The sequence below is a fragment of the Osmerus eperlanus genome, chromosome 3, assembly GCF_963692335.1.
Source record: "Osmerus eperlanus chromosome 3, fOsmEpe2.1, whole genome shotgun sequence".
In the NCBI taxonomy this organism is placed as follows: domain Eukaryota; kingdom Metazoa; phylum Chordata; class Actinopteri; order Osmeriformes; family Osmeridae; genus Osmerus; species Osmerus eperlanus.
This window is the reverse complement of record NC_085020.1, coordinates 14,325,505-14,352,239: the sequence shown is the minus strand read 5'-3', so window position 1 is coordinate 14,352,239 and position 26,735 is coordinate 14,325,505. Positions and strand designations below refer to the sequence as shown.

The 26,735-nt window shown below is 40.7% G+C and overlaps 2 protein-coding genes across 4 annotated transcripts in view; one reads left to right on the top strand and one right to left on the bottom strand.

Moving 5' to 3' along the window:
* Window positions 1-631: 631 nt before the first annotated feature.
* Window positions 632-3,019, bottom strand: LOC134017003 (E3 SUMO-protein ligase ZBED1-like). Its single transcript, XM_062456250.1, has 3 exons — window positions 2,716-3,019; window positions 2,170-2,619; window positions 632-1,671 (listed from the first exon to the last, which is right to left on the bottom strand). Exons 1-3 carry the CDS (start codon window positions 3,017-3,019, stop codon window positions 632-634), a joined length of 1,794 nt encoding a protein of 597 aa, XP_062312234.1.
* Window positions 3,020-3,967: 948 nt separating this feature from the next.
* Window positions 3,968-26,735, top strand: part of glb1l (galactosidase, beta 1-like) — a 52,110-nt gene continuing 29,342 nt past the window's right edge. Inside the window, exons 1-7 of one of the 3 annotated variants that reach the window (XM_062457413.1) lie at window positions 3,968-4,220; window positions 4,551-4,720; window positions 4,948-5,098; window positions 5,712-5,772; window positions 5,866-5,960; window positions 6,216-6,396; window positions 6,547-6,605. In XM_062457413.1, the coding sequence (XP_062313397.1) occupies window positions 4,155-4,220; window positions 4,551-4,720; window positions 4,948-5,098; window positions 5,712-5,772; window positions 5,866-5,960; window positions 6,216-6,396; window positions 6,547-6,605 (783 nt within the window). In that variant the 5' untranslated portion in view covers window positions 3,968-4,154. The remainder of the gene's footprint in view (window positions 4,221-4,550; window positions 4,721-4,947; window positions 5,099-5,711; window positions 5,773-5,865; window positions 5,961-6,215; window positions 6,397-6,546; window positions 6,606-26,735) is intronic. The other 2 variants (XM_062457412.1, XM_062457414.1) reach the window with 2 other exon arrangements.

The following is a 26,735-nucleotide window of genomic DNA, read 5'->3' as shown; positions in this document are numbered from 1 at the left end:
AAAGAAACGTATGTAGTTTTGAGAAGATTTATTGTGCAAAAATGCATTATGTTGTAATTATACAACATAATATTGCAGAGTGTCTTTTTAGTTAAGGAACAGACACTGTACTGAAAATACTTTCAGTATTAGGCAAAGAAAATGATTTTTTGTAATGCACAGATACTTTAAATAAAAGCCTTTCAAACAAAGTTTGAACATGCAGCCTAATGTAACGCATTTGGTTTTAAACATTTTGTTCTTGTAATGAAATGAAAACAGGTGTCTTGTTAATAAAGGAACGGATACTATGAATTAGTACTTCAAATTAAAACATAATTAAGTGCAAAATTAAATAATCATATTTTTTTGGAATAAAGAAAATACTTCCAGTATAAGGCACATATGTCAACTAAAGAAAATGTTTCAAGAATAAAAGTTTCTTTACAGTAGTGCCATGCCATAGACAGTAAAAAGAGCAAAACGGTGCAGAAGGCACCAAATGTAGTTTTAGTTATTTTCTTAAAGGACACACAAGATGCACAGAATAGGAAAAACTGGTGTCTTCTCAATTAAAAAGCAACACAACAACAAATCTTAAAATCGGGCACTCACTGAGATTGTGTTTACACCATTTGTCATTTGTTAGGCCCTAAAGATTATTTGCCAGGAACACAAGCTTGTCCACAGTCTCTGGCTTCAACAGAGACCGGTGGCATGTAACAATGTTGCCACCAATGCTAAATGCCCTTTCTGAAGGAGCACTTGTGGCCGGGATACAGAGATATTTCTGGGCCAGTCTTGCCACCCTTGGAAAATTAGCTTGGTACACCCGCCACCAGTCCAGTGGGTCAGTCTCTCCATCAACCTTCATTGTCTGCAGGTAACTTTTTAGCTCCACTTCGATGGCCTCTCTGTCAGCGAGAGCAGCTGTGCCATCGGAGGCCTTTTTGAAAAAGCTTCCCAGGCTCCGTTTCACCCTCTTGGATTGCCTCTCAACAGCTACTTCAGCAGCTTCAGCACCATCAGCTGCAGCTTCTGTGCTTGTGTGTGGCTCTGTGACCGTTGCAGCTTGCACCTCCAACAGTGACAGAATTTCTGCTACCGCTCTGGTCTTGATGAACTCTTGGTGGTCATCAGCTATATATTTACCTTTGAACCGTGGGTCGACCAAGGAGGCCATATCCAGCAGGTCAACCGTTTCTGGGTCTGAGTATTTCTTGTTTAAGTACCCCAGGATGACTTTTTTCATGTCTGTGGTCAGCTCTGTGTCATCATCAGATGCAGCAAGAACAGTGTTGTTGAAAAGATGGAGAACGGGTTTGATGTACGACACACTGACATACTCTTCTCCAGACAGCGCGTCTGTGAATTCCAGCAGTGGGCCGAGGGTCTTGCTTATAGATTCCAAGACATCTCTATCTTGCCAAGTGGGTACCAGGTGTCTGGTTTTCCTGTTTACTTTCAGTACCTGTGATAGGGCCTTCTCTTGTTCAAGCACCCGCTGGATCATCAACTGGCGTGACCCCCACCTTGTTGGTGTTTCTGTGATGAGCCGATGAAAGGGAAGATGGTACTCTGCCTGGGCTTTTTTCAACTCTTTTCTTCTTTTCCAAGAGTGTGAAAAGGCACTCACAATCTTCTTGCATAAGTCAACAGCACGGTCAATTCGGGGGTCTTTCACACTTTTTTCTGTTGACAAATTTGTAAGATAATATTAGTTCATTTCATCTATAATCTTCATATGAACATCCCTTAATGTTAACGAGTGAGTTTTAAATATTTCCGACGCTTCCACCAGAGTGAATTATTTGTGCAATACGGAAGCTAGCTAGCTTTAGTTAGCTTCCGTTACCTAGCAACCTAGCATAATACTCGTAGCTATGCTACTACCTGCTAGTGATACTTGTTAGCCTCCTAATTGTAAATTTTAAAGCCATAATATAGCGTTTGTCATATAGTTTTTGTCTATCGGAAAATAGTCGGTTGGAATGTTCAGAATCACACGTGTGACGGTACTCTGTGGGGCCCGCTTTCGAACGATCACATATGTGTGACGCTACTAATTAACAGGTTAACACAAATGCAACAACATTAAAATAGCATTGGCTATACAACTGAACAGAGGCAAATTCTACATCTCTAAACGCAAATGCAACATTATATTATGCACAAAATGTTTTAACCTACCGATGGCGAGGTGCAGCCTGTGCCCGAAGCATTGCAGCCTGGTCCAATCATTCAGAGACGCTGCCTTGACCACGTTCGTTCCATTATCAGTAGTGATGCATACTTGGCGTTCTTCTTTTAAACCCCAGGACTCAAGCGATTCCTTGAGTCCATGTGCTATCTCCTCGGCCGTATGTTCAGCAGGAAAGTACGACGTCTGCAAACACCGGCTGCCAAGATTCCAATCGTCCGCTATATAGTGAATGGTCAGGCTGATGAAGGGCTCCATGGTACGGCTGGACCACAGGTCCGTTGTAGTGGCAAAGTATTTCAAGTCACACAGCTCTTTTTGAACCTTTTCGCGGAACTCGGCATATAATTTTGGCATCTCCGTTTCTGTGAAATACTTGCGGCTTGGCACTTCGTAACGTTGATCAATAGCCTTGATCATGGCTTTAAAGCCGCGCCTCTCTACAGTTTGAAACGGGACCATGTCCTTACACAAGTAAAAATTTATGGCCCTTGTAATTTCAGTCCATCGCGGGCTCTTTCTACAGTAAGGAGTACCTTTTGAAAATGCCTTCTGGATGGAGGTCTGGATCTGTTGTTGTTGGATCTGACGCTGCCCTGCGTTCTTTGAATTGGAACTTGGCTGCATTGCCTGGCAATGCTGGTATTCAGTAGCATGTTTGGTTTTGAGGTGGTAGAAAAGATTGGTTGTGTTTCCTTTCTTAGCCAGAACTGTTGCCCCACACACTTTACAAAGTATAGTTTGCTGCTGTTTGTCGGACGTCTTAAATCCGAACCAAGTCCAAATAATGGACGTCGCACCGGTCTTTTTAACCAGCTCCTCCGTTTCGCTTACATCCATGTTTGCTCAAGATGATGAATACGAAGACGCGTTGCATCCTTTAAATTTCGCGGGTAGTTTGCATCATCAACATGCATTATGGCAATAGTGCAATATAATTAAAATCTCTATCGTAGGCCAATTTTGTATCGTTTATATCGCATATCGTTTATATCGCCCATCCCTATCTCTGAGCATCACAAACTTGCCTCCCAAGACAGTTTGCCTGACATCGGCATTCTTGCCCACACACCAAAGTTACATTCTAGCACAATCTTACTATACAGATACATTTCAGCACGACTTTACTTTACACAGAAACATCCTGTTGCCTGATCCCATCTGTTCTTTAATAAATCAATTGATCACAATTGGATATATGTTTTAGTACACATTTTATATACTTGAGGTAGTGATTGGTATAGCAGCATGGATTAGCAGTATAGTTATCATTCCTTCACACTGGCTGGCGATCAGAGGGCCTCCTCGTTAGCTTCCAAAGCCCTCCATTATTCTCACTTCTATACATAGAACACTGGTACGTAATATACCGTCTGGTGCACAGGGCCATCCAGCGATAAAGCAAACTATTCCTGAACTGGCTGCTTTGTTTACGGACCACGCCAACCGCAAATAGTGATTGTTCATTTGCAACGCATTGTCTGTGACAAACGTCTGTTGGCAATGAGACCAGTGAGGATCGTCATAGGAGCAGTGAAGTGTGAGGTATGTTTGAAAATACAGTTGTAATTGTAGCCTCATAATTGTAATGTAACTAATTACAACGTAATTAAGGATTATATGATAATATATTATTAATGTGTATATAATATGTATTTGTTTTGTTTGTTCTATGATTCTCTAGTTCTGGGTATTTCATGAGAATCCACTCACACAGCAGAGAAGGCTGATGTTTAGGACCCCGAAGAAGACTAACGTGAATAGGCCTATCACATGACTATTGTCTGAGTGGGGACGTTCCTTGTCACGCCGTTTCCTTCATACACACATAGCCTACAAAATCAATGGGCAATGGTCAATAGACATCGACGTGAATAATAGAAACAATTTAGTAATAAATAGAAACGTTTACTTAAGTAAATCAGTGTAATGGCAAGTTGAATCACTTGGGAATCAACACACGTAGCGAGCAGACATGACGGCGCATATTGTTCTCACCGTTATATTGGGGTTTACTTTTCTAGCAGCAAATCGAAACTTGGTAAGTAGCTAAAACTGTAACCAAATTGCGTGACTTAATGACTGTATGTCCTCTCCAACACCTATTTTGATCGGATGTATAGTATGTATCTTAATTGTAGTGTATCTTATTCATGCGTAAAAAGATAGTTTCCATGATTGAACTTTACTTTTTTATCGTTAAATAACTGTAATTAAAAGTATGAAATGTAGAGATAAATGTCTTGTATATATATGCAAAGTTAAGCTCTGGTATTCATACATTAAAATGTACGCTATCATTTGGCTCTTTTTCGGAGTATTTTCACCCACGAGCCGTTCATAAAGAGTCACTAAGACAACTTTGTTACAGGCTACCGGAGCACCTAGCTTCTCCATAGACTACAACAGGAACTGCTTCCTGAAAGACGGAAGGCCGTTCCAGTATGTGTCAGGAAGTATTCACTACTCCAGAATCCCTCGCTACTACTGGAAGGACAGGCTTCTGAAGATGTACATGGCTGGACTCAATGCAATACAGATGTGTGTACAGAGCAGAAAAGTATTTTACAAATAGAAACACTGTATTGTGTTGTAAGGTCGCAATCTCGCAATGTTACAGTCTAGTATGAAGTAGCCTACAGGGCACATTGGCAATTTGCCAATCCCTCCCCACAGCCCAAAAGTCAGTGGCATATGCAGTGACCCAACTGAGTTATCTGTAAATAAATAATGAATACATTCTGTTTTTGTTGTTTTGTTTTTTACAGATATGTTCCGTGGAATTTCCACGAGTCCGTGGAGGGGGTATACAACTTTGCAGGAGATAGAGATCTGGAGCATTTTCTGGATGTAGCCAATCAGACAGGCCTCCTGGTGATTCTGCGCCCCGGGCCATACATCTGTGCAGAGTGGGAGATGGTGAGCACATCTCCACTGACCTCTCTACAGTCGGCCAGTAACATGACAGAACAGTCACATGGTGTAGCCTAAACGCTGGAAGGTCTGTTTTACATTTAGTCATTTAGCAGACGCTCTTATCCAAAGCGACTTACAGTAAGTACAGGGACATTCTCCCCGAGGCAAGTAGGGTGAAGTGCCTTGCCCAAGGACACAACGTCATTTGGCACGGCCGGGAATCTAACTGGCAACCTTCAGATCACTAGCCCGATTCCCTAACCGCTCAGCCACCTGACTCTCACAGCAGTGGAGAGAAAGGCTGAGAGACAGACTTTGTCCGTCTCTCAGCTGCGAGATCTCTGCATCTAACTGTCGCAGAGGTGTCAGTTCACATGATGTTACCTGAATTACACTGGCAGGCAATGGGAAACTTTGCTATTGATGTGGTTAAGTGGAGGGTGGGGTCCAGACCTCCCATAAGAGTTCAGGGACCCCCCCCCCCCCCCCCACACACACACACACACTTAAAAGGGACCTTTTGACACAGTTTGAACACTGCTCGACAGGAAGTGGAAGTGTCCACTGATGAACCCATCAAGCAGCACCTGTTAATTGTGTTCTCCTCACCTTCAAGGGTGGACTACCTGCGTGGCTGCTCCGAAAGCCCAATATCATCCTTCGCTCAGCAGATAAAGGTTCCACTCCCGTTTATAGACAAGACAACCTGGCCACCAGCTGCTGTATGTTCCAGATCAGCGTCTGATCCTGCTGCCCTCTTATTGTTGCAGACTACCTGCAGGCTGTGAGCATGTGGCTGTCCGTGCTGCTTCCCAAGATGAAGCCGTGGCTCTACAGCAACGGAGGGAATGTCATCAGTGTGCAGGTACTGTATGGGTAACCGAGGAGGCCACGCTGGTTTGCGAAGACAGTGATATAATAATAAGAATGTGAAGACATGGCTTCTTAATCCTTTCTCAGCCATTCACAACACACTCTTGGACATACAGGAACTTTTTTATTTATTTAATTTTTGTTTTAATTTATCATTTATTTTATCAAATTTTTTAAATATGTAATCAAAAATAAATGTTAAAATTGTTTTAAACAAACATTTATTTGGATCTTGACGGTGACCCAGGTAGAGAATGAGTACGGTAGCTACTATGCATGTGACTACAACTACATGCGCCACCTGCTAACATTGTTCCGGCTCTTCCTGGGAGAAAACACGGTCTTCTTCACGACCGACGGGAACACTGACCGAGAGATGATGTGTGGGACACTGGAGGGACTGTATGCCACCATAGACTTCGGCACGGGTGGGATATCAAACCAACCCTGTTGGAACCGTGATGAATGTGATACGAATATTCATAAGAATGTAAATGCTAGGAACCTCTTATCATGTCTGGTGATATATGTGTTGATGTGCTGTATGAAACTAAATCTACCTTTCCCACTCCACTCAGACACTAACATACTCACTGCCTTCAAACGACAAAGGAGATTCGAGCCCAGGGGCCCTCTGGTGAGTCTTAGCTATTAACTAGTTATTTATGTTTTATTCAGTCCTTCATAGAGGACAACAGTTCATCTTGTGTCTATGTCATGGGTGATTTTAATGCTGACATGTCAGATCAGTCTTTATTCGCACAACATCTGCAGCAGTTCTGTAATGAAACTAAATTAACTAGAGGGTACAATTTCTGGGGAAATTGTAGGGTGTGCTTGCTTGCGTCGGTTGCAGAGGGGTCCGTTTTTTAATGACATTTTTACAACTGATATTTCGGTATATTTTATATCAAAAATGCATAGCCTACTTATTACTTATAAAGATTAAATAGATTTAAAAGCATAATTTTTTCTGCTCATTTACAACTCAAAATACTCGGAGTGAAGAGTAGAATGAAATAGTTGTCTTCTCATTTCCCCTGCAAGAGGGAATGGTGATCAGCAGCCTCATAGTTGAATCAAAACGAATACATTTGGCAGACCGGTGTAAAAGTGGACCTAATCTCTATGACTTAAACGTAATTTTAAGTTTTTCCCTTCTCGTGATATTTTCAGGCATTTAGCCTACTCATATTGCATTCATTCATTAATAAAGAACCCCCTTTGAAGCTTATTCTAACAACGACGTTACCGGCAGTAGTTATCTCAGATGGAATCGCGATTCAAATAGTACCATCTGCTAACTGAAAATATGCCCCCAAAAACGTAAATAAGCTTGACATTTATTTAGGGGAAAATCCCTCATTCATAAAATCTCAGTGGTAGCGATCATTGTCAGTAACAACACAAAATGCGATATAGCCCTGTGTGGAGAAGCTGCCCCGGTAAATTGTACTACTACAGTACAGTAGTGGTTCGGGTCATTTTACTGATTTGGTTGTTTGAATCTCGTTCAGTAAAATGAACTAATCTTTTTTAGAGTCATTCGTTCATTTCAACGTGGGGGTGGGGGGGGGGGGGTATACCTCCACTGCGTATCATATTCTCATGTAGGTTAGTGCATGTGCACCAGCAGATACTATTTTAAAAGAAATTCCTGCATTAAAATAATGAATCATGACAGTTTGTATGATTTGGTCATTTATTATCACACTAGCATTTAATTATCACGGCAAACAATTACGCTGCACTGAACTATAAGTAAAGTACAAAAAAAGTTAAAATAACAAAACCTGTAATTATTAGGATACTTGTGAACAACTATCATTCACGTCTTAATAAACCTAGTCACGCGAAAGTGAACGAGGTAAACAAATCCTTTCTGTTTCCTCTTCTGAGCCTATGCAGGTCACATGAAAAATGATCCAAAGATCCGTATCCGAAGACCCAGTCAAAATGAACGAATCATTTCTGTTTTCGCTAGCTACCAGTACTGAGCCTATGCAGGTCACGTGAAAAAGGATCCAAAGACTCGTACCCGGCGGATGAACGAATCGTTCACCCCCCGACCGTGTCTTCGGATCAATGTTTCGTTCTTCTGCCAACCGAGTCCTTTTTCACGTGACCTGCATAGGCTCAGTACTGGTAGCTAGAGGAAACAAACGATTCGTTCATTTCCCGACTCGGTCTTCGGATACGAGTCTTTAGATCATTTTTCACTTGACCTGCATAGGCTCTGTACTGGTAGCTAGAGGAAACAAACGATTCGTTCATTTCCCGACTCGGTCTTTCTATGAGTCTTTGGATCTTTTTTTCACGTGACACCAACATGAAGTGCAGTAGGCCCTACATGTGTAACCTGACCTCTTTCAATAGGGGTTATGCGGAGCGCCCAGCATTCGAACCGGAAAACAGATGTAATCGTTTCCGCTTCTCACTTCCGTACACATCTGCAGCGCTAGGTGATGCAAATAACTTATATTGACAGAGAAGTTCAAGCATTTTATAAATTATATTACTCTCTACATTAGGCTAAGTGTGACAGGTAAGAATAAAGTGATGAGTTTATATAACGTTATAATAGCCTAACGTTAGACCGTTTCCCAGGAGGTAACCTAACGCTAGCTCCACACATTACAACGTTAGCCTACAGTACATACACAAATAAGTTATCAATGAAATATATGAATTCAGCAAATTAATTTAAGAAGCTCATTTTAATTTACATATCCATATAAATCATTATTCTGGTTTCTATGGCTAGGACCTGCAGTTCCTAGAAGGAATTAAGTTTACTAGCCTACTACTAGACAAAAAAAAAAATAAATACTGTCACATTGGTAGTTGTTGCAGTTGATTGCCGAACACTGCGTTCTTTGAGTCCACTTGGACTTTGTTGTCATATTGTGTCTCTTTTTGTGTAACTGTTATAACTAGCTAGTATGTAACTTTGTTACTATTAGTCCAGGCAAAGTAGCGTTTTACAACAGACTAAATTTTTTTTTTTTTTGCAGCTTAGATCATTTCTATGAGGTGTCCAGAACAACATACTAAAAGTCCTAAGAAATCCTAGTTGAGAAAATTTGTTAAATTCTCATCAATCCGAGATGTGTGCCAATAAGGCCAGGCAACATTACACCCCAATGGGGCTATTTTTTTCCTTTACTCCTATCAAAATGAAACTTTACACACTGAAACTACCCATGACAAGTAACATTTTTTTGTATTACAAGTTCTTTAAAAATGAATGTTAATATGCAAATGAGCTATACACGAATCGAATATGCCCAAAATACACCCAAATAGGCTTAATTTTTTCCTTTACTCCTACCACAATAAAACTTAACATCGTAAAAGTATACATGAAAAGTAACTTTTTTTGTATTACAAGTTTCTTTTGAAATGTATTTGAATATGCACATGAGCTCCACACTTATTGAATATGCTCTAATTTGAATAGGCAGAAACACCATTCATATGACAAATACATCGGCCCAATCTTCATCCAATCATCCTTCTGCCAATGACCTGATGGTCATTATTGGCATAAATCTCCCATCCAAAACATGCCACCCCCAGTCTTTTGGTCCATACGTTCACTTCCCCCTTTCCACTCCATCATTTGGTAAAAGACCCGAAGACTATGGAACTTTGCAGCTGTTGACGTTGGAGGGATACTTACATTTATGCATTTAGCAGACACTTTTATCCAAAGCGACTTCCAAGAAAGAGCTTTACAAAAGTGCATAGGTCACTGATCATAACAACGAGATACAAACATTGCGGATAGCCAAAACATGAAGCATACATTGTGAAAAACCAAATAAGTCCCAAAGGGAAGAACCATAAGAGCATGTTTAGACAAGTTACAATTAAACAACATGAACTTCAGAAGTGCAAGAGTGTACCTGTATAAAAAGCAAGCAACAATAATATAATTCACAGCGAGTACAATAACTTTAAGTCAGTTACAACTAACCAACAAGAGCAACAAGTCTCTCAATAAGAGTCATTGTGATCCTGGAGGAAACTAACATCAGGTCCAGCCAATCATTCCTAAGTACCGGAACAAGTGCGTCTTGAGCCTTTTCTTGAACGTGGGGAGACAGTCAGTGTCTCTGATGGAGGTGGGGAATTGATTCCACCATTGGGGGGCCAGACAGGAGAAGAGCTTGTGTTGAGACCGGGCACTCTTGAGCGGTGGGACCACCAGACGGTTGTCAGAAGAAGACCGTAGTTGGCGGGTGGGGGTGTAAGGCTGGAGGAGAGACTTGATGTAGTCGGGTGCAGTCCCATTTACCGCTCGGAAAATCCACTATATTACGCTCCACTATATTACGCTGCACCTCAAAATGCTTCTGACCTTAGATCACAATACTTTCTTTTAGCAATTTACAATTTTTATTTCTGCATACATAGCCTAACTCTTACATACATATACAGTACATTTGCCTCAACCCTTACTGTAGTTCTGGGCTTGTGCTATTGTTGTTCAGTTTCTGTGCAGGCATGAACAGGGGGGACAACCTGGATATTGAGCTCTGCACGAACACTGACTGGCGGTCATGACGAAAGGTTCTGAATCACGTAGCACTATCTGTGTAAAATACACAAAGAGACAATTAGACAAACATTGATACTGATGTATCCTCTGAAGTGAATTTTGCTACTATTCAGATACCGCTGAATTAAGAATTGGCCTAGTAAAGTTGCTGGGGTAAGTTTGTTGACAAGGGGTTTCCTACAAGTCTATTACAATACGAGGTGAGGTATACCATACCAAATATGTTGCAATAGAAAGATTTACTGTCAATCAACTTTGCCCCAATTACCTTACTTCTCCACTAACAGGTAGACTATTGCCATTTATCAAGTGTCTCAGAAGAATGTTTACATAGTCGAGAACATGCTCATGGTCAAATGAAAGCAGTTGTAATGTACGCATGATGAACGCATGCTATGCAGTCATTGAACTGGAACAGACTGCAAAATTGAACAGAATACCCAAACCCATCCCTAAACATTAGCCTACTCTCAAGCTGTGTGGTTTTTCATTCTTCTGCATGGACCTGTGACAAGCTGCTCTGACACTGATAGTACCGGTCAACCTGTCTTTGTTTGAAACTGGTGGACAAGAAGATACAGCATTCATCCATTCAGTACTTTTATCATTATTCTAACAATATTTTAGAAATCTGAAACACCTGCCAGAACAGCAGTCTACATTAGACCTACAGTCGACACATTAGACCTACAGTCAGATGGATTACATAACGGTTGACCAGCATTAACACACAGGACATCGTAGTAATTATACTGTTGGTACTATAACCCCATCGCTAAAATGCAGTCTTCGTTTGACTGTTTTAATCGTCTGCGAGCAAAAATAAAAGACTAAACTACTGATAGCATACAAGTCTATAGGCTAACACTATCGCTATATCCGATGCCATTAGCAAAAGCTACATATATTACATACCTTTATAATTATGAATAAATGAGGAGGCGTAAAACTTAAATACCTTGTCTAACAGAGTACTCGGGGCTCTGGACGTCCGTTTGGCAATACGGTGTACATCGGAAATTGTATTTAACCCTTGTGTTATCTTCGGGTCATTCTGACCCAACAGTCATTGTGACCCACCGTCGTATTGCGACAACTTTACCGCATACAAGAACAAAGTGAAGCATTTTCTTTTAACCGTTGGGCTGTCTCAGACCCCCCACATTGCGAAGGTTAAAAGAAAATTATTTTAATTTGTTTTTGTATTGGGTAAAATTGGGTAAACACAAAGATGGTTCGTTATGAACCTTTGGGTCATGTGACCCGAAGGCAGCACAAGGGTTAAGGGTAGCTCCTGTAAACACCGAAGGTGGCCATTACTACGCTGTGTTTACCTCAGTAGCGGACGGCCGGAAGTAGTTACATCTGTTTTGTAGAACCCGGAAGAATGTTGCGCATAACCCCTATTGGTGTGAACTGTGAACTTGCTGCATGCCCCCCTCCTATGGACAATGTCACTCAAAGTTCACAGATTTAAATCAAGTTTCTTACACAGAATTTTCTATACAAGACCATTTTACTTGAATTGCACATTTGTGTGCCAGATCATATTTTTTTTAAAGAAAACCTCCTCTATTAAATGCAGTACACCATGACAGTTTGTATGGTTTTAAATTGTCATTTATTATCACGCTAGCATTTAATTATCACGGCAAACAATTACACTGCACTAAACTGTAAGTGTAAATGTAAAGTGAAAATAACAAAACCAGTCAGTATGATGACTGAGCGAATATCATTCACGTCTTACTAAACCAGCGGCCACACGAAAGGGAATGAGGAAACTGTTTCCTCTACTAAAAAATACAATGCGGGTCACGTGAAAAAAGATCCAAAGACTCGTAGAAAGACCGAGTCGGGAAATGAACGAATCGTTTGTTTCCTCTAGCTACCAGTACAGAGGCTATGCAGGTCACGTGAAAAATTATCCAAAGACTCGTACCTGAAGACCGAGTCAGGAAATGAACTAATAATTTATGTTTACTTGGACGAGCCTATGCAACAGTCCCGATGCGTGGCCACGAGAAAATGAACGAATCACTCTTTGAGGGGACTCGTTACTCACAAGTCCTTGTAATGATTCGTTCAAAATGAACGAATCGTTCACGAACGACACATCACTACAGTACTTGGTAGCGTTTGCTTTGGTTGAATTCGATTTAACGTTCCGTTGTACGGTTTAGGCTGAAATTATTCAATTATTCAATTATTCATGAACAGATGGACAAAGTTTAGACTGTGGCAATGGAGTTCAGGTTAGTAGTCAGATAGTTTCACCTATTGAAAGACTTTTGATTTAAGTAGAGCTAAGGGGAGTGCCGAACATGTTCTGTCGCCGTTTGACTTCCTAAACAGCTGTGTGGAGATGCTTTTTTTTAGCTACTAGTGTGTCTCGCGTAGGCTACAGTACAGCGTTGCAGTGAGCTACACTGGTTTGAAACCACAGGTAATGATAATTTCACCAACAAATAGTTTACTTGTAATCTATTGTCATAATAAATCCTGCAACGAAAATGTATTAGTGAGGAATGTTTATTGAAAACAGATGCATCATAGACCGCTGTAGTATGTGTTGCCCGGGCAACAGAGGCTAATGTCATGATGCTAATGCTTCAGTGAAATAGTAGCCTACTGTTTCCGAAAGTACATGTACTTCCTTAATAATATCAGCTTATATTGTACATTACACTTCACAATTGTGTTTCATATCACAAAGTAAAATGAGTAAATAGTTATCACCCTGGCCTCTTTGCTTGTGGCGTTTCTGCAGCTAAAGTAAAGTAGCAGCTATCAGTAAAGTAGCAGCTATCAGTAAAGCCATAGTTAGCCTAGCTATCTCCCAGAAGTTAATGAGCTGCTAAACTAATGTTCTGCTAGAGGTAGTCACGCGTGTTTTCGTGACGTTAGTGACGTTAGCAACGTCAGTGACTGTGGCTAGAAAGTTAGCCACCGTTAGCTTCACCTTTCAACACAAAAACGTAATTTCTACTTAAACCATGCAACAGAACGTAAATAAAAATACAAGCAACTCAATCGCTACCAAGACGAACCTTTTGACAGCGACATTGTCTATGTAGCCCAAATATTGACTGATGCTTAGGGGGGCAAAAAGAACTAGAAAGGTACATTTCCTGAAGAAAATGTGTGCGTTTGCTGAAAGCAGTTGAAACGATTGTTTTGATGGCTTGAATAGTGAAGAAGGTTTTACAAAAATTTTAAAAGAGGTATGTGCTTTAAAAACAAAATGGTGAGTATATCTGTCATTGTTATGCATTGCAATATTTTCTTACTGTTGAAAATTGAGAAAAAACAGTGATGAAAAGAGTATCTTATTGACTTTCATACATTTTTAATCGTCAAAAGTAGTGGTGGGCATAGATTAATTTTTTTAATCTAGATTAATCTCACTGTAATCTTGGTGTTAATCTAGATTAAAATGGCTCATTTGAATTCCACCGAAGGCATTCAGAATATGTGTGCTACCCAAATAATGACTAAAAGTAAGTCTTTGAGAACGGGTTTCTCAAGCCAGGTGGCGCATTAGACCAGGGGCTCATCTCCTGTTTCCAAAATGCATCACAAACTACTTGAGAAAGCTGTTCTATATAATTGGTGATGAAAATAAATTATGTTCAATAAGATGTTTGTGTTTATTAACTGTTTATTAGATTAGTTAGCTTGGCTGATAGAGCTGTGCTGACGGGCTTGCCTCGGTTGCACTCAAACAGTAGTTTGACAACGACTCTTCCCCTGCGCTACATCAGTGCTTGGCCCGGCATCTTCCGCATTAGCTAAGGGATGCTTTGCGTTTAGGTGGTATTTGAGACTGGAAGAACTCCTACAGTAAACTAATTCCGCATAGCACAAGGTGCAAACAACCTTATTCTTGTCGAGGTTTCCATTGGGAAGCTTCTTAAAAATACATTTTCCCTGAAGCAAACCAGGCGGCTTCATAACTGCATCCATGTTAGCACGTTACGTTTGATGTGATAATTTCATACACAAGGCATACACACAGTTTCAAAGACTCGTTCTCGCCCTCTACAGTGCAATTCGGCTAGGTATACATCCGCGCTAAAATATCAAGGTGAAAGTCATTATAGCTTGCGTAGTACAGACCCAGCTCCCAACCCAACTTTGAGAATAGATTAACGGCAATATTTTTTTTATCGCCCGATAAGAGTCTCAGGTTAACGCAGCGCGTTAACGCCGATAACGGCCCACCACTAGTTAAAAGTATTAAAGAATGAAAGATTGAGAAACAGAGAAACAGAAAAAAGTTTGAAGTTAGAAAAATGAGCAAATATATTGATGAAGAGCATATTGCATAACAGTTATCAATATCATCACAGACAAAAGTATGTCAGCAGTATGAAGGTGAAAAAAGTGTTGCTTTGAAACCAAAATGGTGAGACAGTGTTAAAAGTATATCTGTCATTGTTATGCATTGCAATATTTTCTCACGGTTGAAAAAGGAGAAAAAAGAGTGATGAAAAGGGTATCTTATTTAATTTCATAAATGTTAAAGCGTTATGTTAGAGCCATTTTATTTAATTCTAAACCTTTTACATTTTAAACCTTAGTATTAGTTAGACTTGTACACTTCTTATTTAAGATTCTTATATGTTTAATGTGTGCACCTTCCTGCCACAGTAAATTCCTTGTCTGTGTGATGTTTCTTGGCGAATAAAACCCATTCTGAAAAGTATTAATAATTGAAAGATGTAGAAACAGAAAAAAGTTTGAACAGTGGAACAGTGAAGAGCGTTGGTCAATCGGATTGGTTCCTTGTTTCTTGTAACGTAGCAACTGTTGGTCATTGTCAACATTTCTAACCTAGAATCTAGGTTTTAGGTTCAAGATGAAGGAGAAACTAATCATGTGTGCCTGCACAACCAGTCCTGTTCAGACACTTAATTTAAAGATGACATCAAAATAATAATCCATAGTGCAGGGTTGCCGATGTTGTCGTTGTCCCTGGTGAGTTTTTTTAATTCAATCTCGTCACATTATGTGACTTTGTTGTGCAACTGGAAAAGCTAGCTACTCTAACTCAGAATGCTGCTGCAAAAAAAAGCAGAACTATTGTGGGTGGTAAATAAGATCATGCTACATCTAGCCAGCGGATCATTTCTTGCAAGCGTGTCAAAGTGGTATTTTTACAGACTGTATTAACACCGTAGGCGTGAATAATGCATGCATCGTCATTGTCGTCCATCTTTAGCCGAAGAAGCTACAGTAGAGAGGATGCAATGGGAGATTTCCTACAGTAAGGTAGATACTGCTTCAAATTGAAAACGTAGACGATCTTTTGATTAAAGACAAGTTCCTTAACCTCTGTTGTCAATATCGCCGATAAAAAGTAAATACTGTTACGAAGTATTTGTTTGTAGGTAACGAACGATAGACGTAGCTAGTTTCGCCGTTCTATGGCAGTTAGTACAGTACTGTATGATGACAGTCGTAGCTAGAGTTGTAAGCACTCGTCACTAGAATGACCAGAACTTTAAAACAAAAGATCATATTTCAAATCTGTCTGCTGTTCTACATTGCCCACACAATTTATGTATATATCAACTCTAACATGGCCTGTATCTTGTATTGAAAGTGCTCGAAAATTAGCTCGTCTAATGTATGGTGGACTGAGAAAACATATTTGTCAAAGCAGAGCGAGCGGATGTCGTGGGAGAATTCCTAATGTGATAGATTTACTGCTTCAAATTGAAAACGGAGAAGATATTTAGAGTAAAGACAAGTTTCTTAACGTCTGTGTTCAATATCGTCAACTAAAAGTAAAAACTTTTCAGTTACGAAGCTTTTGTTCGTAGTAATGCCAGCTGCAGTAAACCTTTCGTGACCCCGGTTTAACTGTTCGTGACAGTCGGCTATGACAGTGTTGAGCCTCGATTTTTGCAGATTTCTGTGAAACTTTCTTAAAGAAAAATAATCTAGCTAGATTATGTACACTTTAAGCTCAATGTACATACCTTGTTTGGCCAATTTGGTCGATTGTGGAAAAAAGTAGAACCGTTTTTAGTTATGGAGAGCCATCGCGCTAGCTTGGAATTGCGTTATCCCACTCATCACTTCAGTGGTCATAACTTTTAAACAAAATAGTCTATCTTAAATCTGTCTGCTGTTCTGAATTCACGACAAACGTACGCACATTTCATACGCTCTAACATATCCTCTATCTTGTAGTGAAAGTGGTTAAAAATGAGGTTTTCTAAAAAAGTAATGCAGACGGAGAAGATTTTTGTCAGAATGGCTCTGTGAAATCGTCTTGATAAAGGATGATTTGCCTAACATGATCATATAAATATTTACATCATTAGAAAGCCCTAAATCTTGTCTTCAAAATTGTATAAACAGTTCAGGTATATTATTTGAAAAAGTCTGCATATTCAGGAAGGAAAGTGTTAAACAGTGTCAATAATTGACGAAGTGAGAAACAGTTCTGTCAGTGCATGACGTCACAATTGAATTTGACTTGAACATTCTGAACCATTGAAACCTGTTCATTTTTTTAGCACTTTAAACTTTAATACCATAAAAACTTTAAAAGTTATCAATGAGAAAAGTAATAGCACACTAGAGCAGTTCAGACTTTATCAAATGAAGTTTGAACGGTGTTTCTAGCTTAAACAGTGTGAAAGGAGTAGGCGACGGAAAAAAGTGGGAGGAAAAAAAAAAAATAATAATAATAATAAGTATGCAGAATAACAATAGTGTTTTTGCTTGCAGCAAACACACTAATAAGTATGCAGAATAACAATAGTGTTTTTGCTTGCAGCAAACACACTAATAATAGGTATGCAGAATAACAATAGTGTTTTTGCTTGCAGCAAACACACTAATAAGTATGCAGAATAACAATAGTGTTTTTGCTTGCAGCAAACACACTAACTAGAAACGGCTGTTCCTGCGAAACAGCAGCGAGAATGCTGAAAACCTGAATGGGGATAGCTGACCATGCTAAAAATGCGGAAAATTGTGAACATTTAGTAGAAAGTTATAAGCTGAAGCGCCTGAAAGGTATTTTTAAAAGGGGCTGGAGCTGGACGAAGGTATAAAACTACAGAAAAGAGAAGAAAAATGCAAAAAGAGAAATAATTCAGAAAAATTTAGCAGAAAATTATTTGCTGGAGTTTCAAAAGGCCTGAAATGTATGTTAGAAAGGACCTGCAGCAAGATGAAGGCAGAAAAGTACACAAAAGAGAAGAAAAATGCTACTAATAATGCTAAGTACTGGCAGTTGGAAGGTACTGCTGTGAAAGGTATTTTTGAAAGGACCTGGAGCAAGATGAAGGCAGAAAACAGAAGAAAAGAGAATGATGTCGTTGTCCCTGGTGAGTTTTTTATACTTAAATAATAAGATCATGCTACATCTAACCAGCGGACCATTTCTTGCAAGTGTGTCAAAGTGGTATTTTTACAGACTGTATTAACACAGTAGGCTTGAATAATAACCGAAGGCGTGAAGCTAGAGAGAGGATGCAATGGAGACCATCTTTTGATTAAAGACAAGTTCCTTAACCTCTGTTGTCAATATCGCCAATAAAAAGTAAATACTCTTCAGTTACGAAGCATTTGTTTGTAGCTAGGTACTGAATGATAGTTATTAGACCGTATGTGACCTGGTTTCGCCGTTCTATTAGCAGCCATGATGACAGTAGAGTCACTAGAATGGCCATAACTAACAAAAGATCAAATATCGAATCTGTCCGCTGTTCTACATTGCCCACATAATTACGTATATTTCATTCCAAGACTCTGCCGAAACCATAGATATCCTTTATGTGTCTGTGCGGTCAGAAATACAACTCCTTTGGCAGTTTCAAAAAAGTTCATGGTGCGTGTCTGTTTGGTTGCCACGGTGATACACCTTTTTTTTAAATAAACTGTAAACCTTTTTACTCGCCACGAGAATTTGCGTCACTCATTTTGGTCGGCGTTTACATGGCACCGGGTCCACAGGTTAAAGAGGCCCAACGCATGCTCGCCGACCAGATTCTGAGTGTGGAGCGAGCAAACCCGGATTCCCTTGTTATCGTACTCGGCGACTTTAACAAAGGTAATCTCAGCCACGAACTCCCTAAATACAGACAATTCATCAAATGCCCAACCAGAGAAGAGAACACTCTGGATCACTGCTACACTACAGTCAGTAGAACTCACAGAGGCTGTGACATCATACATCAGCTTCTGTGAGGACTGCTGTATTCCAACACGCACCAGGGTGAACTTCAACAACGACAAGCCCTGGTTCTCAGCAGAGCTCAGAAGGTTGAGGTCAGAGAAGGAGGAAGCATTTCGGAGTGGGGATAGAGACAGATTCAAGGAGTCGAAGAACAGGTTTAGCAAGGCGGTAAGAGAGGCTAAACGACTGTACTCAGAGAGACTGAAGCGTCAGTTCTCTGCTAACGACTCTGCTTCTGTCTGGAGAGGGCTCAGGCAGATCACCAACTACAAGCCCAGAGCCCCCCACTCCACTAACGACTCCCGCCTGGCCAACGACCTGAATGAGTTCTACTGTAGATTTGAAAGACAATTGGACTGTCCTGATCTACCCCTTCTCACCCACGGGGCCTCCTCCCTCACCCCCTCTACAGTGACAACTCTCTCCATTCAGGAGGGTGAAGTTAACAGACTTTTCAAGAGGCAGAACCCCCGCAAAGCAGCTGGGCCGGACTCTGTCTCTCCTGCCACCCTCAAGCACTGCGCTGACCAGCTGTCTCCGGTGTTCACCTACATCTTTAACACCTCCCTGGAGACATGCCATGTGCCAGCCTGTCTCAAGTCCTCCATCATCCCTGTGCCCAAAAAGCCAAGGCCAACAGGACTCAATGACTACAGACCCGTCGCCCTGACCTCTGTGGTAATGAAGTCTTTTGAGCGCCTTGTGCTGGCACACCTCAAAGCCATCACAGATCCTTTCCTGGACCCACTGCAGTTTGCCTACAGAGCCAACAGATCTGTGGATGACGCCGTTAACATGGCCCTCCACTTCACCCTACAGCACCTGGACTCCCCAGCATCCTATGCCAGGATCCTGTTTGTGGACTTCAGCTCTGCCTTCAACACCATCATCCCTGCCCTGCTTCAGGACAAGCTCTCCCAGCTGAACGTGCCCGACTCCACCTGCAGGTGGATCACAGACTTCCTGTCTGACAGGAAGCAGTGCGTTAAGCTGGGAACACAAGTCTCTGACTCCCGGTCCATCAGCACCGGATCTCCTCAGGGCTGCATCCTTTCCCCTCTGCTCTTCTCCCTGTACACCAACAGCTGCACCTCCAGTCATCCGTCTGTCAAACTTCTGAAGTTTGCGGACGACACCACCCTCATTGGGCTCATCTCTGACGGGGATGAGTCTGACTATAGGTGGGAAGCTGACAACCTGGTGACCTGGTGTAGCCAGAACAACTTGGAGCTCAATGCTCTTAAGACAGTGGAGATGGTTGTGGACTTCAGGAAGAATACAGCCCCACTCACCCCCATCACCCTGTGCGACTCCCCAGTCAACACTGTGGAGTCCTTCCGCTTCCTGGGCACTATCCTCTCCCAGGACCTCAAGTGGGAACTGAACATTAGCTCCCTCACCAAAAAAGCACAACAGAGGATGTACTTCCTACGGCAGCTGAAGAAATTCAACCTGCCAAAGATAATGATGGTGCACTTCTACACAGCCATCATTGAGTCCATCCTCACCTCTTCCATCACCGTCTGGTACGCTGCTGCCACTGCCAAGGACAAGAGCAGACTGCAGCGTATCATCCGCACTGCTGAGAAGGTGATCGGCTGCAATCTGCCTACCCTCGAGGACCTGCACACCTCGAGGACCCTGAGGCGTGCGAGGAAGATTGTGGCCGACCCCTCCCACCCTGGTCACTCCCTGTTCCAGCTACTCCCCTCTGGCAGAAGGCTGCGGTCCATCAGGACCAAAACCTCACGCCATAAGAACAGTTTCTTTCCATCTGCTACTGGCCTCTTCAACAAGGCCAAGGACTCCCATTGACATTCATTCACTTATTTAATTATTATAAGTCCATCTAATGGCAATTCAGTATGCATAAGCCACTTTATCTCAGTATCCGATTGCACTATGTTGACCATTCACGCTGCTCATTATTCTTATTTTTATATATATTTTATTTTATATTTAAATTGTTGTATTCTTAGATTGTTTAGTTCTTAGAAATAGTTAAACTTTTGTACTTTTACTTAATTTAAGATCTGTATATGTTTAGTGTTTTGCACCTCCCTGCCACAGTAAATTCCGTGTTTGTATAACATACATGGTAAATAAACTGAATTCTGATTCTCATTCTGATGGCGCAGCTGTCATAGCTAACGAGCTAGGCAGAGAGAAAAACGAACATTTACCTAGCATCCACACCTCAAACAAGTTGACCTAGACGCAAAACTACACGTCCAATATATAAAATGAGGATATTTTCCGAGACCCAAGAGTCTGCCGAAACCAGAGATATTCTTTATATGTCTGTGCAGTCAGAAATACGACTCTACCTGCAGTTTCGAAAACGTGTTCCTTTTGCTTTCCTGGTGCGTGTTTGTTTGGTTGCCACGGTGATGGCGCAGCTGTGATGGCTAACGAGCTAGGCAGAGAGAAAAACGAACATTTACCTAGCATCCACACCTCAAACAAGTTTACCTAGACGCAAAACTATACGTCCAATCCAAAAAATAAGGATATTTTCCGAGACCCAAGACTCTGCCGAAACCAGAGATGTCCTTTATATTTCTTTGCGGTCAGAAATACGACTCTACCGGCAGTTTCAAAATCTTGTTCTTTTTGCTTTCTCTGACGATTTTGTCACCAGATTTGCATTGGTCTCTATGGGGCGAGAGTTGGACTTTCTCTCGCTTTCGTGGGGCTCTGAACAAATGTGTACGTCTGTTGGATTCAAAAGACAACTGTCTACGACCAGCACAAAATTAGCTATCTATTGATCCAAAAACGAAGCATGAAGAGCGAAAATTGTGGCAATGCTGGCAAACTAGAAATATTTTTTCAACGACATCCGAAGCTGCCCTCCACTCTAAGCGTTTCAGTCTGCACTGGGGTTTCACGTAAACACCCATGTAAATCTCAGAAACGGCTTGAAAAAGTCATGAAACATAATCAGTGATATTGAAAAAAGTTGAATAGATATCAAAAAGCTGAATTATTTAAAAATAGTTTAGGGTTTTGTCAACATTTTAAAGTTGAAATGGTGGCTCTAGCTGAAAGATTGAGGAAGAAGAAGGATTTGGAAGTTGAAGAAGTTTAAAGAAGTTTGAGAGGATTTGAAAGAAAACTCCATTGGAAACCTATGTTAAAAATATTATGAATATTGATTTATATTAATTCAAGCATAAGAGGTACAAAGCTGAAAAGTCATATCACCCATGGCCTGGGTGATATGAAACTGCTGAATTTTACCCCTATCATATCCGTGCCCTAATGTGCACGGATATGAACTGCAAGGATAAACATCATGCTGAAAAGCTCTGTGTTATGATATTGTCAAATGTCTTTATGCTTCCAGTGAACCTTTTATTAATCACAAGAGTAAGGTCCCTAACATACGGCCTGGCTGGAATGAGTTTGTGTCTGAGCAACATGCTGCTGCTAGAGAGGCCTTTAGACTCTGGTCAGAGGCAGGCAGACCCAGACAGGGAGTGTTGCTTGATAACAAAAAACTCACAAATGCTAGATTTAAATATGCACTTTGTTTTATTAAGAAAAATGAAAACACAATGAGAGCAGACTCGCTGGCCAGAAAGATGCAGAATAACAATCTTACTGACTTCTGGAAGGAGGTCAAGATCATAAATAATAACAGAACTCCCCTCCCTTCTGATATCGAGGGGGTTAGTTGTCCAGAGAAGATTGCTGATCTATGGTGTGAGCACTACAGTAAACTATTTAATTGTGTTGAAAGTAACACCGTTAGAATTGATAATGAATATAAAGAGAGAGGGAGTCAGGTGGCTGAGCAAGGAGTATTTACCAAGGAGTAAATAGAGGGCCAGTATTGCCAATACCGATACTTTTTACGTAGAAAAGCAGTTTATCTACTTTCGTGTCGTGGAAAGCAATGCCTCATAATTTATGAAGTGAATGCATCATCAATATGAACATTTGAATGAAAATTTGAATTTTCATGATCATTGAAAGATTTTTCCTGTTCATAATTATGATCATAATAAAACACAGGACAAAGAGTTTTGTCAAATATACTGTTAGTGTGTGCCGCTGAGTCGTGTTACTGCATGTACACGCCGGTGTTGTCGCCCAACTGGTTTACACACTAACTGGTTCCCCAGCTGTGCGTTCACGTATCAGTCTTCCTCCATCACCAAATTCGTCACAAATTCACAAACATATTACTGGCGATTTTGAAGTCGGATCTCATATTTGCTGCGGCGAATATGAAAGTATGAAAGTATAGGCTATGTGCGCACTACATTACATCCATTCACGACAAAATAAATGGAGACAAAATAAAACATTAAAACCACAATATCACAGCCTCTTAATGACACCACTATTGTAGTCTATACAAGCCGGTAAAAGGAACAAAAAACATTTAGACATCCTCAGAACAGGGTTATGAGTAAATGCAGCTTCGAATCCATCAAAGATTTGCTGATACGACCCAACTTCCTGTTTGCCGGCTTTGCCGCAGATTTTGATTGGCTGTACCGATCAAACCGTTTAGAAAATCAAAAATAATTTTGATAGTTTGTGTGAGGATTACCATGACTATATACAGCTAGACTACAGGTAGCTAGCGACTGCGTTGTACCTGGCTTCCTTTGCAGTGGCTTACAGTCTCGCTAAACAGAAAACCAGTGACATGCAGGCTCGTTGGCTGGATTCAAACCTCTTACGTTGCCCTTGCGAGGACACCAATTTATCCTAGTGAGCTATTCTCAGTGCTGGAAATTACTGTGTTCAGTTACTGTGTAAAAATATAAGCAGTTTTTCAACTGGCAAGCGGTTGTCAGATTTGGCCCAAGTTTAAACAGCTGTAATTCAGTACTATTTTGACATGTCAAGATGATTGTGGTCTGAAGATAATCTGTGCCAAATTTGGTGAATATTGGATACATTTTGTTGGAGGAATAGGGAAAAAACTTTTTTATACGTAAAATGGCGGCCGCATCAATTCATCTAGTATCACAAGTTAACATGCGTCAGACAGGGAATCGCCCCCTAGCTGTTAGATGACACAACCTTTTGTGGACCTCTTTGGAATAGGGTCCCGAGCACCTGTACCACGTTTGATGTCAATTCAGCAAATATTTCCTGAGATGATCTCACTTCCTGTTTTGGCGGCTTCATCGCCAACTTTGATCAGCTTTACCGGAAAAACTATTTTGAAAATCAAAAACCATGTGAAAACGTTTATGAGGCTTGATCTGAAGATAATTGGCAAATTTTTGCTTATTGCAGCGCCACCTAGAGGTGAAATGGCATGACCTATTGGACCTCTTTAGAACAGGGTCCCTAGTCCTTATATCAAATTTGGTGTCAATGCAGTAAAGAGGTGCTGAGATATGACTTTACTTCTTTTATGGTGGCTTGGTTGACGACTTTGATTGGCTGTTCCAGTCAAAAGGTTTAGAAAATCAAAAAAACGTGATGTATTTTGTGAGGGTTGGTCTGAAGATGATCTGTGCCAAATTTGGTGAAGATTGGACAACTTTATAGGAGGTAGCGAAAAATTGTTATATTCATTCAAAATGGTGGCCACATCAATTCGGCTGGTATCACAAGTTAACATGTGTCAAACACGGGATCTACTAAGATATCACGAGACAAAGGAATCACTTAAATAAGACAAACAAATCAACAGTTATTGGTCAACACACAATCCTGCCTATTGTAGTGCTCCCTAGTGGTCAAATGACACTCCCTGTCTCAGACCTCTTAATAAGAGAGTCCTGAGTCCATACACCAAGTTTGGAGTCATTGCATCAAAGATTGGCTAAGATATGACCTCACTTCCCTTTTTCTGGATCAGTTGCTCAATTTGATTGGCTGTAACTAACAAACGGTTGCGAAAATCAAAACGCCATGTGATGTCTTTTGTGAGGCTTGGTCTGAAGATGATCTGTGCCAAATTTGGTGAAGATTGGACAAACTTTATAGGAGAGTTAGCGAAAAAACGTTATAGTCATTCAATCAAAATGGTGGCCACATCCATTCGGCCACATCAATTTGATTGGCTGTAACTAACAAACGATTTCGAAAATCAAAAATCCATATGATAACTTTTGTGAGGCTTGGTGTGAAGATCATATGTGGCAATTTTGAAGAAGATTCGACAAAAATTGTAGGAGGAGATACAAAAAAAACGCTTTTCCTTAACATTCAAAATGGCGGAGAATCTATATAACTGGGTATGATGTCACCTGGGGACTCGTCTTGGTCCAGGGAATACAACAATACCTCATTTTCGAAAATGAGACACGTGGTTCAAAAGTAAAGTGTGTAAACACACCTTCAACTTTGACCCATTGGTGGCGCTAGAGGGTTTGAAATGGAGACATGAAACTTGGTGAAATTGAGGGGACAGGCCCCAAAGAGTGTGCCAAATTTCACAACTTGTGACAATACGGTTCTAGGGGCTGCCATAGACTCCCATGGCAGAAGAAGATGTATAACTAGAGAGGGCACAATTTCTGGGGAAATTGTAGGGTGTGCTTGCTTGCGTCGGTTGCACAGGGGTCCGTTTTTGAATGACATTTTTACAACTGATATTTCTGTATATTTTATATAAAAATGCATTCTTATTATTTATAAAGATTACATAGATTTAAAAGCATTTTTTTTTTTGCTGCTCATTTACAACTGAAAATACGAGTGAAGTGTAGAATGAAATAGATGTCTTCTCATTTCCCCTGCAAGAGGCAGCCTCATCGTTGAATCAAAACGAATAAATTTTGCAGACCGGTGTAAAAATGTACCTAATCTCTATGACTTAAACGTCCTTTTAAGTTTTCCCTTCTCGTGATATTTTCAGGCATTTAGCCTACTGCATTCATTCATTAATAAAGAACCCCCTTTGAAGATTATTCTACGACGTTACCGGCAGTAGAAGATGGAATCGCGATTCAAACAGTACCATCTGCTAACTGAAAATGTGCCCCCAAAAACGTAAATAAGCTTGACATTTATTTAGTGGAAAATCGCTCATTCATAAAAAGCTCACCGGTAGCGATCATTGTCAGTAACAATGCAAAATGCGATATAGCCCTGTGTGGAGAAGCTGCCCCGGTAAATTCTACTACTACAGTACAGTACTAGACTACTGCTGTGTTCGTCTTGGTAGCGATTGCGTTGGTTGAATTCGATGTAACGTTCCGTTGTACGGTTTAGGCTGAAATGAATTATTTTCATGAACAGATTGACAAAGTTTAGGCTGTGGCAATGAAGTTCAGGTTAGTAGTCAGATAGTTTCACCTATTGAAAGACTTTTGATTTAAGTAAGGGGAGTGCCGAACATGTTCTGTCGCCGTTTGACTTCCTAAACAGCTGTGTAGATGTTTTTGTAGTGTGTCTCGCGTAGGCTACAGCGTTGCAGTGAGCAACACTGGTTTGAAACCACAGGTAATGATAATTTCACCAACAAATCGTTTACTTGTAATGTAATGTCATAATAAATCCTACAACGAAAATGTATTTGTGAGGAATGTTTATTTTAACGATTGAAAACAGATGCATCATAGACCACTGTAGTATGTGTTGCCCGGGCAACAGAGGCTAATGTCATGCTAATGCTTCAGTGAAATAGTAGACTACCGTTTCCGAAAGTAGATGTGGGCCTACTTCCTCAACAATATCAGCTAATATTGTAGATTACATTTCACAATTGTGTTTCACATCACAAAGTAAAATAAAGTAAATAGTTATCACCCTGGCCTCTTTGCTTGTGGCGTTTCTGCAGCTGCCTTGCAGTAAAGCTATAGTTAGCCTAGCTATCCCCAAAGTTAACAGATGTGAAACGAATGTTCTGCTACAGGTAGTCACGCGTGTTTTCGTGACGTTAGTGACGTTAGTAACGTCAGTGACTGTGGCTAGCAAATTAGCCACCGTTAGCTTCACTTTTCACCATAAAAACTTAACTTGAGCCTAAACCATGCAACGGAACGTAAATAAAAATACAAGCAACTCAATCGCTACCAAGACGA